The 17,156-nt window shown below is 42.4% G+C and overlaps 1 protein-coding gene across 5 annotated transcripts in view; it reads right to left on the bottom strand.

Moving 5' to 3' along the window:
* Positions 1-2,378: 2,378 nt before the first annotated feature.
* The window catches only part of CRACDL (CRACD like), a 41,999-nt gene continuing 27,221 nt past the window's right edge, over positions 2,379-17,156 (bottom strand). For 4 of the 5 annotated variants that reach the window (XM_071430830.1, XM_071430828.1, XM_071430826.1 and 1 more), the window contains 4 exons: positions 15,538-17,095; positions 5,552-5,751; positions 3,786-3,918; positions 2,379-2,913 (listed from right to left, as the gene is read on the bottom strand). In XM_071430830.1, coding sequence (XP_071286931.1) covers positions 2,768-2,913; positions 3,786-3,918; positions 5,552-5,751; positions 15,538-17,095 — 2,037 coding nt within the window. In that variant the 3' untranslated portion in view covers positions 2,379-2,767. The remainder of the gene's footprint in view (positions 2,914-3,785; positions 3,919-5,551; positions 5,752-15,537; positions 17,096-17,156) is intronic. The other variant, XM_071430827.1, reaches the window with a different exon arrangement.

Below are 17,156 nucleotides of genomic sequence, written 5' to 3'. Positions count from 1 at the left end.
CATGAGTCATGAACAAAAGGTGAATTTTTACATTTAATTTCCCTGTTAGATGCTATAGTCCAACAATATATATTGCAGCTGCCTGAGCAAAATGGATCAGCCTGAGTTAGTCATATTGCCTCTCAGCTGGAAAAGTATAATGATGTCCTCAGGAAAGCTGATCAGATCTGAAAGGCTTTTCTGGTGGCATCGAGTGTGAAACATAGCTCACTGTTCATACAGGGGAGAGAACTATATTTTTATTTGCATCTTCCTATTTCCACAAATGAGCCATTTCACCAAAGAAAAATACATGAGTTTTAAAACTATTTTCTGCCTACCTGCTGCAGGACACCTGTAGCAAGTCCTACTTGCATGACCCTTCGTCTTCGACATCTGGAGACAGAACAACACTATGAGAAAATAAAAATTCCCCTGGCTGTCATATCAGAGGTTCAAGTAGCCAAGTGGCTTCACTTGTACAAAAGCCAAGGCCATTGCAGTGGTGGGAGAATATGAAGAAGACCACTGATTGCAAAAGTTCTTGCAGTTTTAATTGTTTCAAACAGGGAGGGAATTGTAAGAAGACAGAACGTACCTTTAACTACATTTCCTGGGAACCTTTTCATGGGGTGGCAATAATTAGAGGGTACAAATTTGGTCTTTTTTTTTTTTATATGCTATATTCCTTAAATAGAGAAACTGGGTTTTTTTCAAGATTTCTACAAAAGGTAATAGCATATCTTAACATTACACTTTTTGCTAATTAGTTATTTATTTCAGAAAGGGTGTTTTGAAAAGAGAGGGAGTTCAGATGGTTTTAATGTATCTCAAAAATGTGTCTGTTTCTAGTGTAGAATATTAATACCAAAACCAAAAAAATATCACTTGAGATTAAGGACTGTTCATGCTTGCTCATGGGGGACAAGTGTGAAAGGTTTTTGCACAGCCAACCTTCGGGCAATTGAGCCCAAGGCTGCAGGTCCTGTAATTAAGTTACCATTTCTGCTGTGGATCTGTTTGACAGAGAGCTGTCTTGCCACTTGTGATTTCAGCAGGTATCTCACACTGCCTTTTGCCATCTGCAGGAAGGAGAAAACCCTGGGACAGCTGGCAGAACCCTGTTTGGGTCAGGGCTGCTGACAGCTCTGTGATGGGCTGCAGCAGGTCTGGACCCCAGCAGCCATGCAGACTGACAGCAGTGCAGGCTCACTGGCTCTATCCTAAGGCTCTGCAAACATAAAACTAGCTCCTCCTCCTCCTGTTTTTAACAATGAAAGACAGCCTGACTGAAAGCCTTTAACAGCACCTTGGATGTTCACATGCTCAACTCTCTATTTCTTTGTTCATTACTAAATGCAGTTGTCATTACCAAGAGGGCTCAGGTTTTCCTTCCTACCTCTGTAGAGAAAACAAGATTTCAAAATTGCAAACACAGGTGCTAGAAAATCCTATGTTTCCTAAAGTCTCCCCACATTTTTCCAAAGAGAATGTAATGTGATAATAAAAACAAAACCATTAATATAAACATAAACAAACCTAGGGATTGCAGTGCTAATATACATGCATACACAAAATGAAATGCTTGTCTCAGCAGTGGGGCATCACAGGGTTTGTCCTTTGCTTCTGTAATTCATAGGGAAGTCTTAAAATATGTTCAGAGTAGTTTCAGTAAATCAGCAGTAAATTATTTATCCTGTCAATCTTGTTAAACAAGCGAAGGTGAAGAGCTGAGGAGACTTCATGAGTGGGAGTCACAAACTGGTGGGGGAGGCTCAGGCCAATGAGCACGAGAATGTTACATAAAGGTAGTCAAGTACAGACATGCCATCTGTATGTTACTGGTTTTTAATGAGAGGAATTAAGATTATGTGGGGGGTGATATGTGAAGCTGGCACTGCGATGAAATTCACAGTTTTCCCCAGCATTTCAGTTTGAACTTTAGCTCCAGTATTTTCAGTTCTTAATTTTTAATTAAATTCATATTGACCATTGTTACTAATATCATCCTCATGACTGGGCATGAGGTTCCACAGGAAGGAAAGCCAGTTGCAGCCAGATGAATCCAGGTAGGAAAGTAACTGTGAATATATTGATGAGTTTCCAGCTGCAGTTCCATTTCCTTACTGTTTGCCTGCTTGAAAACACTGTGCAACCCAGGCTACTCACAGAAAGAAATGAGAATTTTTTCATGGTCACACATAAATGTGCATATTTGTGCCTCCCAAAATGCAACCTAACCCCAGAAACTGAACCAGTGGCTTAGCTAGGCAAACCTGAAGTTTAAGCAACATATTTTAATGGAGTACTCACTAGCAGCTGTTCAGGAGTATCTCCGTGGGCCTAACAGCTTTGGTAGAAAGTGTGTCCCATGATTCCAGTGAAACACATCAGGAGAATCAGGATGTAAGTGCACAATTTATAACTGTAAACAGAGAAAACCGTAACAAATAGAAATTTCCAGCAACAACAGAAGTTCAGGAAAGTTTAGCAAAGATTCTGTTTGGATACAAACATCAGTAAAAGCAGAAAATGCAAGAAATACATAAGGCAAAAGTTTTATTTTCCGAAGTGTAAGTACGTCCTTAGCATAATTTAAGTAATCCATTGCCATTGCAATTCTGATTGCTACAAAATCAAAGGTAAACTTTTGGACTGCACCTATTGCACACTTTCTCCACAGCTGCATAATAAAACCCTTCTGTATCAAGAAATTCTTCACTGTGATTTGCTGGTCTGTAGGAGTTCAGTCAAGTAGTTCTGAAAGATGCTCCTTGTTTGCATGGTTCTATTTTATAATCTGCGGCATACCACTCCAAGCTTGAGACTTCTTTTTGGCCAGCTCCATCCAGGATGGCTGATTGGGAGCAGCATTACTGGCTTTCTTCAAGTGGCTTATTTCCTCCTTATCCACCAGTGCAGGTGATGGAGCTACTGGGAATAAAGCACATGGACATTTTACACTTACCTGCTGTGCAACTAAGCACTCTCTTTTATTAAATACTTCCCATGCCTTGCCCTGTGGTAGAAAATCTTTACATTTCACATGGAAGCTTCTTGTGCAATAAGTTATTGAGAAAATTACCATTCTGTGCTCTAAATAATACAATGTTTTTCTCATCACTATTATATTTTGATCTCTAAATTTGCCAAAACTCAGCATGATGACCTGGATTCCTTGTTGTGCCCTATGTTAACACCCAGGCCAAAGAAGAGAGTCTTTTCATTAGCTAAAGTATTCACATGTGAATTCCTCCTATACTCAGCCCCCAATTCAAAGGAATTTTATTACTTCAAAACTTCTGCCCTTCTTTCAAATTTGAATTTACCAAAGAGATTTACAACAAACTCATTGTGGGAGGACTGATGGCCAGACATTTTTTGATTGCACCATTCCTCAGCTTGCTGAGGAAGCCACATTTAAATTGAGTGCTATTGTAAATATTTTTGTTTACATTTTACACTGGGATAGTGCATTTGGGCCTCTGTCCTGTGAAAGGGCCTGGAGTTCTTGATTCACATTTCTTTCAACACAAGTTTTTGGCTACCCCTTTTTACTCTTTTGCTTGTAGTCAAACTGGTCAGAAGAATATAAATAAGTAAAACCTCAAATAAAATAATAAATAAATAAACCACCAAATAAAATCCCAGACATGAGTGCTGAGAAAACTCTTTGTCCTGGCTGATGCCAGGCCGAGGAAGAGATTAGGATCTAGCCCCTACTCCTTTTGCAGCACACTCAAGCAGGATTTCTTCTGACAAGGGTGAGAGGTTACAGCCTACATTTTAAGAATTTTGTTTCTTACCAGGGACACAATGTGACAATGAATTGGTTCTCAGCAGGGACTTTGTTTCAGACTTTGTGTCTTTCCTCTGCTCTTCAGAAGTGGTTTTAGGTGCCAAGTGTGAAGGTTTACTCCATTGTTGTTTCACTGGCCCCTAGGCACAGAGAGGGATAAAATCCAAGTAATTCAAGGAGAATGAGTTCAGTTTGGAAGAACACAAGCAAAGCAGTGGATGGGGAGCCTGCCACAGTTCAGCAGACATTGATCCCACTCCTCTCCCTTGAGCTGACACTTGTTCAGAAAGTTACAGTGTTTTCATGTAATATCCATGGAACTCAATTTTACTAATTGAAACTATCCCTCAGTATCTCTTACCCATAATGGTGTGAGTAGATAATTATAGTCTTCACCGCAAAATGTATTCCAAGTCCTTTGCACATCTCTACAAGCATACACAGGATTTGGAAACAGCCTCATTCTCTCATGTTCTCCTTCCATCTCCCAAATTTTGAGGGCTATGGCACTGTATTTTTGGACAGTTGGTGGTAAATGGATTTTTCATAAAAAAGAAGTCAAACATATCCTCCAACAGATTTTCTTGCCAGTATCAAAAACTACCCCGAAATGATAGTGCCTGGTGCCATGTGGGAGAAAGAGAAAGTGGGAGTAGTACAGTGGCACCAAGCCTCACATGCTGCAGTCAGAAGCATCTTGGCATGTTTCTCTGCTAGCTGCTACAGGGAAATAAAATGCATGGCATGAATTTCAAGGATCATTGCCAGCTAAAATCTGGAGTTTCCTGTTCTGACATAGAAACTGTATTTTGGGATTGTGTTGGGCATTACTGCAGTTCAGAAGTTGGCCTACACATCTTATTAGGTATGATTTCTTGTTAATCTAACCACTGCTATTTTTCATCACTAGAAACCATCTCTTATTCCAGGATATAATACACCTATCTGGGGTGCTAGCAGTGCCACCTGAAGCAAGAAAGTAGGTCATTTGCACTGGATATGCCATACTGGAGTAGGACACACATGCTCCTGCATCAGAGCAGGGTTTTTATTTGTGCAGGATGCAAAACAGGCAGCAGGTGAGTGTTCTGGATCCATGCCAAGCATTTCCACTGGCACAGCTGTGTCATCTGGGAAGATCATTAGCTACAGGAATCACCCTGTTTTCTATGGGATCTCTGAAGAGGCAGTGTCAGCCCAGATTCCATGGCACCACATGGGTCTCTGAATTATCCATATACAGGGAACCAGAATTTATATATTGGCAATCTCTGAAAATGCAAAAGTTATTTTTATCCTATTTCACTTCTCAGGGCTCTAAAAATTGTTACCTAGGAGCTTCTGGGACCAAGCTGCTCATTCAGAGTTAACTCAGTCAGGAGGTTTAAGAGGTTCAATGAAAGGCTGTGCTTAGAAGGGTAGTTAAAAGAGAACACATTTCCTCTGCATTGAGGAGGATCAAAGACTACAATTTAGCACTTCCTTTTGGATAATTTCAGCATGCAATACATGTGTTAGATCTGGTAGGTATGCCAAGAAATTTTACACACTTCACATAGTTCCAGGATTTTGATTTCTTGGAGACACAAAATTACATATCTGAACAATCAGAAAACTTTGAATCTGTAACCCATTTATGAGAACAGTGTCTTTTTCAGTTACAGTTACAGTCATTGAGTATCTGTAATCATTACGGCATGGTAACATAGCAGCAGATCCAAAGAATACTACAGGAGGTGATACAAAAGCATCACAAATTTGTACTGCAAGTACCTCTGTTTGTTCCTTTCCTTTATTCTGTTTCTCTGTATTTGACTCATTATCTGGAGCCACGAGCTTTTCTCTGTTGAGTTCCTTCTCCTGATGCATGCCCCTCTGCTTTTGCCTTGCAATGGAAATCCAGGCTGGCTCTGTAGGAGTGTCAGGATCTTTTCCAGAGTCTCCTGCAGCCATGGGGGAAGACACGCTTTTCTCTGTTGACAGATTATTTATATACATGGTTAGAGGAAAAAGAGTTGTAATCAGCTCCAGCTCATACTTTCTCAATGTACTGATTGGTCCCAGAATGTGAAACCAGCCTGGACAAATAGGAGTTCTGTTTAGTTTGGTCCCCAGAGAGCAATTTTCCTGTGCTCACAGGTTTAAGTTATCATTCCACTGGTGAGAAACACTTTGCATCTTTGCTCAGCTGGAGTGGCAGTGTCACTGCCCTCACATGAGGGAGATGCAGAAACATGAATGAAACTTCTCTAATCTACCCTTTCCCAAGGTCTGCCCCTTCTGCTCCCTCTCCCACAGTACCTTTGAGACAAGCAGCAGCCCATGCAAAGGTGGACACAGAGGGACTGCGGTGTTTCAAAGGCAAACTTCTCCCCACTGTGGCTGCTCTCAGCTCCCACTCTTCTGATGCCCCTGCAGCAGCAGCCCATGCCTGAGTCTGCTTCCTGCCTGCCTTCCCTCCACCCCTTTAGGAGCAGTTTCCCCACATGCAGCAGCACCCCATGCCTTAATTGTTTCCTGCCTCCTACCCCTTTATGACCAGCCTCCTCTCCAGCTCCGTGGAGCTCGCAGGTGCAGATTCAGTCATGGGTGCCTGTGCATAGCAGTCTGTAGTGACTGAGCACACAGAAGCACTGCTAAAACCACAGAGGGACTTTCTGGTCTTTTGATGTAAGGTCTACATTGACTTATCCCTGCTGATGCTGACCATGGTCATCATCTTCTGGTGCTCTACCAGAAATGAGACTTGAGTAACACAAAAAGAAAAAAGACAATTTCTGGAGAAGAAAGTCAAAACTATTATCCTGCTGACCTCACAACTGCTACCCAAGGACGTGCAGAATCCAGGGTAATGGGAAAGAGAAATACCCTGTATTCAAATATTCTGAGAAAGGAAATCCTGTCTAGCCACTGAACAGAACTTGGTCAGGAGAAGAGCCTCAGCAGCTCCATTGGCTCCATCCCCCTGGTTCTCCATTTTTTGACTCACACTGAACACAAAACTGAGTTTCCCAAAGAATGGTAGAGCTTCTGTGTAGTTTAAATGAGGAACAAGAATAACAACCTCAGACCCAAGATGGCTGATTTCACCTTTCCCAGCCAGTTCTGGTCACTGATGTATCAAAATTTACAGAAGGCTCTTGCAGTGCAGAAGTTAAGCTTCTGATCCTCAAATGATGTGTGGTCTTGCTCTTTGGAAAAGTTTATTACTTGTCAGCATCCTGTTCAGGGGCCTGGGAGGAGACAGACCCAGACAGAAAGGATTACTGCCCTAGGGTCCCTTGGGGGCTCAGCTGCTCTGCTGACAGCAGAGCCAGCCACGGGACCCTGTGGAGCTGTCAGACACATTTCTGGAGCACTATGGTCCAGTTTGGTGGAATTTGGCCCTGATCAGGAAAGCAGGCAAATGTCTCTGAAGGCACATTTGAGATGCCTCGTGAAGGCATGGTAGATAAAAGGGATGATGCACTCCCAAGAGCTGGAGTCTGCCAACACAGGCGTATTATGAAAGCCCACAAACTTGCTTTGCTCAGGGATTTTCTCAAGTCATTTTTATACCTCACCAGAGAGAGAGTAGTTATTTGAACAAGAAAACATTGTAAAGCCTATATCAGCTAAAAAATGAAAAAGAGGAAAAACCCATGCTTTAATGTCAAAGCAAGATGTTTTGCCAGCTGATGCCTGCATTTCCCTTCACATTCATCTCATGCAATCTTGCAGGAAAACCGCTGGAAGAAACAACTCAGAAGTCCAGCTGTGCAAATGCAGCACAGATAAAACAGGGTCCCTGAACACTGAAGGAGCCTCTCTCCCTCTTGCACAGCATATTAGTCTAATTCTCTGCATCCCACCTAACCCCCATCTTTGCATGACAGCAGCTCTTCCTCCCATAATCTTTTTCCAATCTTTTTTTTTTTCCCAATCAGCCTTCTACTGGCTCTCCTTGCTTCATTTTTATCTTCTTTTATAGGATGCTAAAGAATAAGGCTGGAAGAGATCTCAATATGTCATGTATCCTTCATACATATCCTTCAACTGCAAGGCAAGACCAGCTGAAAGATCAGTTTCATAGAAACTGTTTCCTCACAAATATGTATCTAACTGTCCTGAAACAGGACAGGTCTCAGAGTCTCAGAGACTCCCTAAGCAACCTATCCTATGGCACAGCTCTTTTTTTCTACTTTTTTTTTTTCTTTTTTTGCCTGTTGGGTGAGTTAAATCTTCCTTGCTCTTATTTAAATCTGTAACTACTTCTCCTACACACTATGGACACGAGCAGATTACTCATAGTCTCCTTGCAACAGCCTGTTATGCATTTGAAGACTTAGACCACATTTTCCCTACTTTTTAAACTTTTCTGATTAATCTAATTCTCTAGATCACTCTTTCGTTTGTAGGAATTGTTGTAGTTTGGTCAAATCTCCTTCAAATATGATGGACAGAAGTGGCACTTGAGATGAAACAGTGTTAGCATCAGCTGACATGGAAGGACTACACTTCACCTGGAATGGTTTTCTGTACATGTCAGTCAGTGCCCCTTAACTCCCACAGCTCTCCAAGGTAACCACTAGCAAGTCAAAGTCTGCTAGCCATCTTCTCTGTGTCTTAGGACAAACCTCACTGGGATCTTAAGTACAGCCACACAGTTGAAATGACATGATGCCTGCTAATGCATCTGCCATCACATTCCCTCCTTTGCTTGCAGCCATGCCCTTAAGCCCATCTGCAGCTGTCTGCACCTTCTCAGGTGGTGGGCACTTTGGGCAGGGCTTATTAGTGCATTGCCCAGTAAATGCAGGTGCTGTGCTTCCTCAGCTCCCAAAGTATTCCTGCAGCACATGGATGAGCCACAGCTAAGATGATGTCCCATGCTCCTCAGAGCTGAGGAGCAGCTCTCTGGCTGTACAGCTGCAGACACACCACCACGTGCAACCTCTTCCACTACCTCTTTGGCTTCCTTTACCATCTGTAATGTCTTGATGCTCAAAAACTCCAATGTCTTTATGCTGAAGGTCCTTTTCAAGCCACCCACACTTTTTGATGAGACTGGGAACCTGGCTTCTGCCTTGATGCTGCTAGTGATGTACATCTTAGCTGTTGTGACTCCAAATTCCCTTTTGTGTTTTGTCCCATTTTCCCTGTCACACCACAGGAGCTTTATGAAAACATCAAGGTTGTTCCTTCTCTGCTTCCACCACAAAATCCATACTGACAAAATGAATGCTATGCCCAGGCTCTATTTACTGCACTACATGTAATGGTCTTATTGCTACCTGTGCTTCCATTTCTCTGTCATCCTCATGAGCTTAGGATTCATCCTGCTGTTATTTCACTGTGCATTGCCTGAGATAACAGGTTCCCAGTTCCCTGGGTTCCAAGTCCCGCAGTGATATGTCTGGAGGCTGCTAATATAACAACGTTTTTCATAAGGCAGATGCTCTAATGAAGGCATCAAGCACCCTTACTCTTCAGGCAGTTCTCCCTGATGAGATGCCAGGCGTCCTAGTCATGCCAATTAGAAGGCAGCCAAATTAGAGCCAGGTATCATTCCATAGGAGATAGTATCCAAATGTCCCTTTGATAGTAGAGAACAAAAGCTCTTTGTCATAATCTTGAAGATTTTATATATATATATGTATGGACCAACTTAGGACAGCAGAGTAGTATCACCTACAGAGGATCAAGAGCTGATCTGCTGCTGGGAGAGGCTTTCTTGTACCTTTAAGCAATTACATTCTACCCTTGTTCATTTGAGTGTCTTTGCTGCAGAAAGCCAGACAGGCAGACAAGGCAGGGGAAGTGTCTTATCTCCAGAAAAAAACCCATCAGATGCAACCCACGCAGGATTTTCTACCTCATCCGTCAGCCAGAATTACTGTAAGAGGTAGAAGAGCATATTCACTATTTATTATCTATCCCATTGCCCAGAGGTCCTTTACATCCTCCCACCTCAAATTAGATAAGGTTTCTTGGCAGTATATATGCACCATTGTTCCAGCCAGAAGGATGAAAGGTGGTGAAGTAATTCAGGAGATAGTGTGGTGAAGAGAGCTGGCAGTTTCAGGTGTCCTGAGACTGTCCTGTGCAGCTCTTGGTACCCTAAGGGACACAAAGAAGCAAAAAGCTTTCTCAGGAAGTGACTGTTCTCAAGGGAAGAGCTGCTCACACATCTTTCTGGGTTCATGACTGTATGATTACCTTGAATAAGCTCTGTTTTATCTAGTCATGGGATAGTCCATGTGCTTTTATGGTTCACCCCGTGGCAAGGCACAGCATTTAAGGAACTGGGTAGCCAGAGTGGAACCAAAAGTACTCAAAAGGATGATTTTAACTCCTGCTTCTGCTGCATGTCACATGCACAATAACTGACACAGAAACTTCCAGCTGGTAAATGCCACTCTTAGGGAGATAACAAAGTACAATATGCAAGCAGTGGTGTGTTCCATCCAAAGCTGAGTCAGTTTTCACAGATCACAGCCTCCACAAATGCCCTGTGTTTCATTTCTTTGTTGAAGCAGGGCTGAGCCTCTTCTTTCTGTGTTGCACTTCAGAGATTTTCAGAACAAAACTAAAATCTAAATAATATTCTTCATTTCATATTACAACATGTTGTTTTAAACAATGTGCTATTCAACTCATTCCTTAATAACTTCATAAGCTAATAAAGGATATTGCTGGCAGCAATTTGTCTCTCATTCATTCACAGCTTTAACCTTGTGATTGCATCTTTCCCTGGTTTCCTTGGAGCTGGCTTGGCCTCAGGCTTTTTTGAAAGAGAGGAGCCCCTTTTTCCCCTTGGGATAAGCCACCAACAATGGAAAGATATCAGGTCGGAACTTGTCAAGCCAGTCTGTGCATAATGTCACCATGTATTAAAGCCAGCAATTACTGTAAGCTGAGATCTTCTGCTGCCTCTTGAAACCACACCCAGAGGCTGCTGAAGCCTTCCCTTCATGTCCTCCCCACAGCCAACAAACACACATGGGACAGTCACAAGGTCAGCTGCTCTTGCTGCATTCTTCACCACTTCCACAGCTTCCAGACCAACCACTGAGGACAGCTCTGAAGCCAAGTCAACCATAGCCACCTTCTCAATTTCCTCCTGCAGATCAGAATCCCCTGAGCTCTCCTCCACTGAGTCTGAAAGCATCAGGGCTGGCTGCCTCAGTGGTCCTCTAGAGGGGGGAAACTCCCCTTCTGCAACCCCATTTAATATAGGTATCTGTTTCTCTTGGTATCTAACTAAAACTTCCTTTTTTTCCTCATACTAAGGCTCTGATCTTACAGATGAAATGTCTTCTGCCTAAATATTGTGGAAATAAATGTGTGCCCTTCTCACTTTGGATATTATCCTGTAATGTGTGTCAGACTGGTTGTATGAACAATAAGATGAAGATAATACATTAATGTACAAAAGGATCTATGATTGACTTGTTATTGTGCATGGGTTTATACACACACGCAGGAAGTGAAAGAAAAACACATACCTACTTCTGTCTATTGACAGACAGATATACTTCATGTATTCAAATGTATCTCCCTGTGTGTGCTGCTTATATGGATAAATACAGCAAAGACATATTTAACTATTACCCTGAGATTTAGGGATTAACTTTGTCTTTTTTAGAGATGGCCTCAGATTTCTTTAAATCTGAGACCTGCTTTCTTTACATCTAAAAGCCTCTGCGCACACAAATTGTAGAAGAGGTCCTTTATGACATATAATTCTTATACTTGGAAAAGAACATCTTATGCCTGCAAGGACTGCAAAGTGGTTTTTCTTGCCCTAGATGTGTGCAGGTGAAAGGTCAGAGCCAGAATTTAGAGTCTTTTGAAAGTCAAACCACTAACAGCAAGCAAAGCTAGCTTGTGGGTTCCCCAAGTGTTTTAAAAGCAAACATACTCAAAACTAATCTAAACAACTCTACACAGGGAGATAACACCCTCTGTATGTAAGTGTCATTGTTTTATAACACTGCTTATGCATGCATATTTAATTCCACACTGTTGTATCTTTGCTCATTTATAAAACTCCAGTTATTTTAAGAAGGGCTTTACAAATACATATAGCATTTAGAATATCCTGGCCTACATGTTTCCCTTTGTTTATTAAAATACTACATGCATTCATGTCAGTATTTACACCCAATTCCTTAATTTCTGACAAAGCTATTCTAAAGATTTGGTTAAGTATTTCTGACATTTCTTTCTTCCCTAAGCTGCTCTGAGAGGTATTTGACTTTTGATTGGATCTATACCACCGATGCCAGAAGAGTCTTTTTTACAGAAGAAACTGCTGTTTGCATCAAAGTCTATTTCACTGCTGGAAAACAGCCATGTTGCAAAATAGCCTGACACAACAGAGAAAGCAACTCCTTTTGGGGGAAAAAAAACAGACAGCTTGTTTTTCAGCTGTAGCCTGGACAGCATTAAAGCAATGTCTTTTTGATGTAGAGAAAAACACTTCTCTTGTCATTCCAGAGCCTCTATTTTCCAGGCAATGCACACCAATTTCATTCACCATAACCTCCATCATTCTTCCCTGAGCTCTTTTGCTCTTTTCAGAGGATGTCTGCCCACTACAGCTCCTCAGTTGCTGATTTTTGTTTATCCTAATATGCAGATTCAGACAAGTATTGCGTATGGTTTCACTGTTGTAATAACCTGTGAACATATGGTAATTGTTTCTGCCCTTTACAGGATTTATAGCAAAGTGTATCAACTCCAAACAACACAGCTTAACCTTTTAAATCTTGCAAGGACTTGTGCCTTTAGCTCCAGAAACTTAAAATGACTCCTCCTGGGCTGACTAATTTCACACAGACATTAAAGGGCTTCCTTGCAGCCTGAGAGAGGTAAAGCAATCCCTCATAAGTTCCCCAGAAAGCCCTGGGGAGCAGGAGTGCTGCTTTCACCTGGTGTGGTAGGCCAGCATCCCATGAGCTCTCCTGTTTCTTTGGTACCAAAAGTGCTGAAAAGCTAAAATGTGAACTGAATGAACCACGGTGCTCCTGCTGACCTCAATGACACAGCAAAATAACTTTTTTGAAATGAGTGTGCATGAGAAGGGAACTGCATCGCCTTGTATCACCATTTCACAGTTTGTCTTGTTCAGTGCACAGATTTCCTAACATGCAGAGGAAACTCCCTGACAGCTTAAATAAACAGCATCTCCTGATGGTGACCACAGCTCTTTGAAAAGGCTGATGAATTCAAGGGCTAGGAGAGGGCTCAGTGGCTGTAAAGTAAAAAAAAAAGTGAGTGTCCAAGCAGATCCAGAGGCCAGAGATGCCTGATAAGACACATGTGATCCATGAGGGGCTGTGTTGATTGTGTTTGTCGGATTTTTCCTGTTTGCAATTGCAAAGACATGGTCCTGACTCACTGAGCTGAGGGAAACTTTTCAAAGAGCTTAAAATTATGTTTGGGTTGGGCTATTTCCCTGCCAAGGCCTCATTGCATCCCATGACTCTCCTATGCCTCACAGAGGGACGTAATTTTGGGGGTCACTGTGCAACCTTTCCCAAATAACTTTTGCCTGGTGTGGTTCCAGGGCACTCAGAGGTGGTCGGCACACCTCATTCACCCATGACTTCAGGTGGCCAGGTCAGGCTGATGTGGCAACAGCACAGGGAGATGCTTGGTCAGGTGTCTAAAGAAGGCAGTAGATAAGGAAGAAAACTAATTGCCATCACAGACCAATCTGAACCATCATTTTAAACAACCTCAGACCATCCAGATTTGGTGTAATGCTCTCAGGGAGAGGGGAACACAGCAGGACTTCTTAACCCTGTTTCAAACTCCAGGTGCATGCATCTCTATCAGGGAGACCAAGGCACAACTCCCACCCACAGATCCTGTTTTGCAGAGGGCAGTTCTGCATCTCAGGGCAGAGGCTCCTTCATCTTAGGGCTGAGGAGCCACAGGAGAAGCCTGGAGGAGAAATGTGCTCCCTGGCTTCATTTCTTCCCCTTCTTCCTTCTCCAGCACTCATTGTCTTTCACTGCAGGAAGACATTCCAGCCCACCTTCAGGCACTCTGGGACTCAGCAAGAGGGATGTGATAAAGGGCTGTGAGAGGGAGCACTGGTACTCCTACTGCTCTCCTCCATACCCTGCCAGAACAACCCTGCTATGCTAGGTCTTCTCCTCTCTTGTCCCAGTATGAGCCTCCCCAAAATCTCACTCCATCAGAGACATGGGCATCACTACAAATAATCAACTGCTCAGGGCAGCACAGAGGGGAAAATGCCTTTAAAGGGAGTGTTGGAATTATATACATACATACATACATATATATATATGTATGTATATATATATATATATGTATGTATATATATATGTATGTATATATATATATATATATATATATATATATATATATATATATATATATATATATATCCTGCCTTGTCTGCAGGGTGTGGGGAGGTTCTGGCTGGATCCAGATCCAAATCCAGCTGGATGTGGGGACGTCATCCAGCTGTGGATCTTAATAATCTCCTCCTTTATGATGGGTAGGAGAGCAGGAAACTGTGAGCATGGCCAAAGTCCTGCAAAAATGTCCGTGATGCTGCAGCAGAAGACAACTGAAATCAGGCGTCACTCAGGAAAGTTGCCTCTGGGACCAGGAAGAGACTTTTGTCACCCTAGAGGACAAGTGGCATCCTGTGCCCTGGGATCTTTTTCGGTTTTGGTGTTTGCCTACTCCAAAGCTCAGAGACAGACCCCAATCAGAGAAGAGCAACCAGATGGGGGGAAGCTCTGCAATGGCACAGAGACAGCCTATTATTTACTTGGCCAGCATCTTCTCACATTCAGAACATCAAACCCATGCCCATACAGGTCCAGAACAGGGAAGAATTTCCTTCCACATATCAGAAGACCAAAAGATTTACTTTTTCCCCCTCTCAGCTGTTCTCTGAAGAGCAGAGGTCTCCTGCTAGAACTGCTAGAGTGTGCTTCACCTAACTTCTTTATTGTCATTGCAAAGACCCCAGACAGTGGTGCCACTTCCAGTCTTTTCTGTTCTCTGCCTGCAGTCCACAGTGTATAATTAGTCTCCAGAGGTCTGATCTTTTTTTTAAATCTCTAACCCAATTATATAATACAGACAACAGGGTAAAATATAACAATCTGCAGTAGACATGATCTTAGGTTCTCTCCTGCCTTTGAACTCCAGGAAGCTGCAGGGTTGTTAATTTTGGTTTTAAACAAGGAATGAGTAACGATAAAGATAGATAAATGAATAAGAAAACCTCACAGGAGGCAATAAATAAGTGGTGTGTTTACCATGGCAGTGGCGGAGCCTCATTGCATCTCTGCCTCAATGTTATGGTGAAAAGAAGGTCTAGAGGTCTGAGTCACTTGTCTCACAAAGAGCACTACACTTAATATGCGCTCTTGGATTTTGAATTGCCATGCAGCAGCTCTAAACGGGGACACTTAGTAGCTTGCTATTCCTGTTTTCCAATATGTGCTAGTGTACTTTATTTTTTGAGTGTCACTTTGAACATCCTTTAAACAATAACCTGAAATTCAAAAATCAGAGGTAAAAATATCTTATTCTGTCTGCTGTTTCTTCCCTGCTGTCTTTTTTATAATTTTTTCAGCAAGGGAAAATAAGGGAGCAACATCACTGAAGGCAGAGCCATCAGCTTGTGCTCACCAGGCAGACACAACAGTGCTGCCTCATGCTCTCCACAGGTAAGATCATTCTTTGCAAGTGAAGGTAACTTCATAAAGCTTTGGGAGTCTTACCAGGCACTTTACAAGCAGTTGACTGTTTCTCCAGGTCTCTGTCTTCATTTCTGGATTCAGGAGAGTGAATAGCTTTGTCCTGCTTCTCCTTGCTTGCAGTAGTGTTTGGAATGGTTATGCTTTGCCACACTGGCTTTTTAGGCAATGGTGGTTTGCAACTGAGCTGCTCAGAGGACTTTGCTTTGGGTTTGATCTTCTCATTTAAAGAATCACCAGTATTTGTATTGGCTGTTTTTCTGATCTCTGCCTTATCACCTCTTAGAAAAGAAGGCAATCCCTCATTTTCTAAATTAAATTCTGCACTGTATCTTTTAATCCCTTTTGATTCTGGTGATGAGTTGTCTTCATATTTCAAGGACAGTGAGGTGGATCTAAGTTTCACTTGAAAAGGACTTTTATCTTTAAAACTTGACTGATTCTGAGATACCACTGAAGAATTGTTTGGCATTGGTACTTCATCAACAGCTGGGGAAATATAACCAGCCAAACTTTCTGTAGATTGGCCTGTGTTCTCAGAGTAGGATTCTGGCAGCAAAGTCCCCTTTTTGCTGCTACTTTTTTCCTTGTCCAGATCTGATCCCTTCTGGAAGTCATCTTGCCACTTCTCATTTCTCGAGGAGACCTTTGTTTTGGACAGGAAGAATCCAGTATTTAACGGGCTTTCCAACTCTGATCTTTCTGGGAAATACAGGCTTCTGGTGCTTGGTCTCTCCCGTGCAGAGGAAACAGAAAACTTTTTGAAGGCATTGAGTTCATTGACTGCTTTGTCAGCTTTCTTCCCCATCTGTTCCTCCTTGTTCTCCTTCTCAGAAGCAGCTGCCTCCTGTGCAGTCTTTATTTTCTCTAGAGAGCAGAAAGTAGACGATCCCATTTGCGTTGAGGAAGCAGCATGTGAAACATGCAATGAGTCTGTGGGCTGGGAAGAACCCATGAAACACTCCTTGCTGGACTCTGACAATAGAGTAAACTCTTTGTCTGTCCCTTTATTACAGGGCATTTCCACATGTACCTGATCATCCTTCTGCTTATTTTCTTCTGACCTTCCCAAGCAAACAATACTATTCTTACTAATTGAAATATTTTCTTCAGAAGGTAATTTATTTAATGGAAACACAGTAGGAAGCTCCTTATTTTCTTGATTTACAATATTGATTGACCCATCCTCAGGCAGAACCAGTGTTTCTGAGGAATCTTCTTGGTTTTGTACTCCTCTGTCTGAACTGGAATAGGAAGAAGTTGCAGAGTCTTTGCCTTCTGATGTCAATGAGGACTCAGACTCCTCACACATAATTTCCAGTGCTGGTTGGCAGTCCTCTGGCTGATTCTCTGGTATCAGGGTTTCCTGTCCATCAGCAGGCTCGGAAGCAGGCTGAGTCCCCACTGGTCTCAGAGCAGGAGGGAGGTCCTCAGGCATTCTAGGCTTTGGCCAGAAAGCCACATCCTGTGTTGAAGCTGTGCTGCATGGCAATTCTTGATTGCTGGGTTTGAATACAGCATCATCCTCTTCTTCTTCCTCTGGGGTACAGCTCAAATCAGTCAGAGATTCAGACTGGGTCCTCTGTAAAAAAGAAATACAGTCACCCTGTCACCATGTACAGCTTCATTTTTTCTCTTATTCA

The sequence above is a fragment of the Agelaius tricolor genome, unplaced genomic scaffold (genome assembly GCF_023055355.1).
Source record: "Agelaius tricolor isolate 1412-34295 unplaced genomic scaffold, bAgeTri1.0.p SCAF_7, whole genome shotgun sequence".
NCBI classification, from domain to species: domain Eukaryota; kingdom Metazoa; phylum Chordata; class Aves; order Passeriformes; family Icteridae; genus Agelaius; species Agelaius tricolor.
Note: the sequence above shows the minus strand (reverse complement) of the source record. Positions and strands in the feature narration are given on the sequence as shown.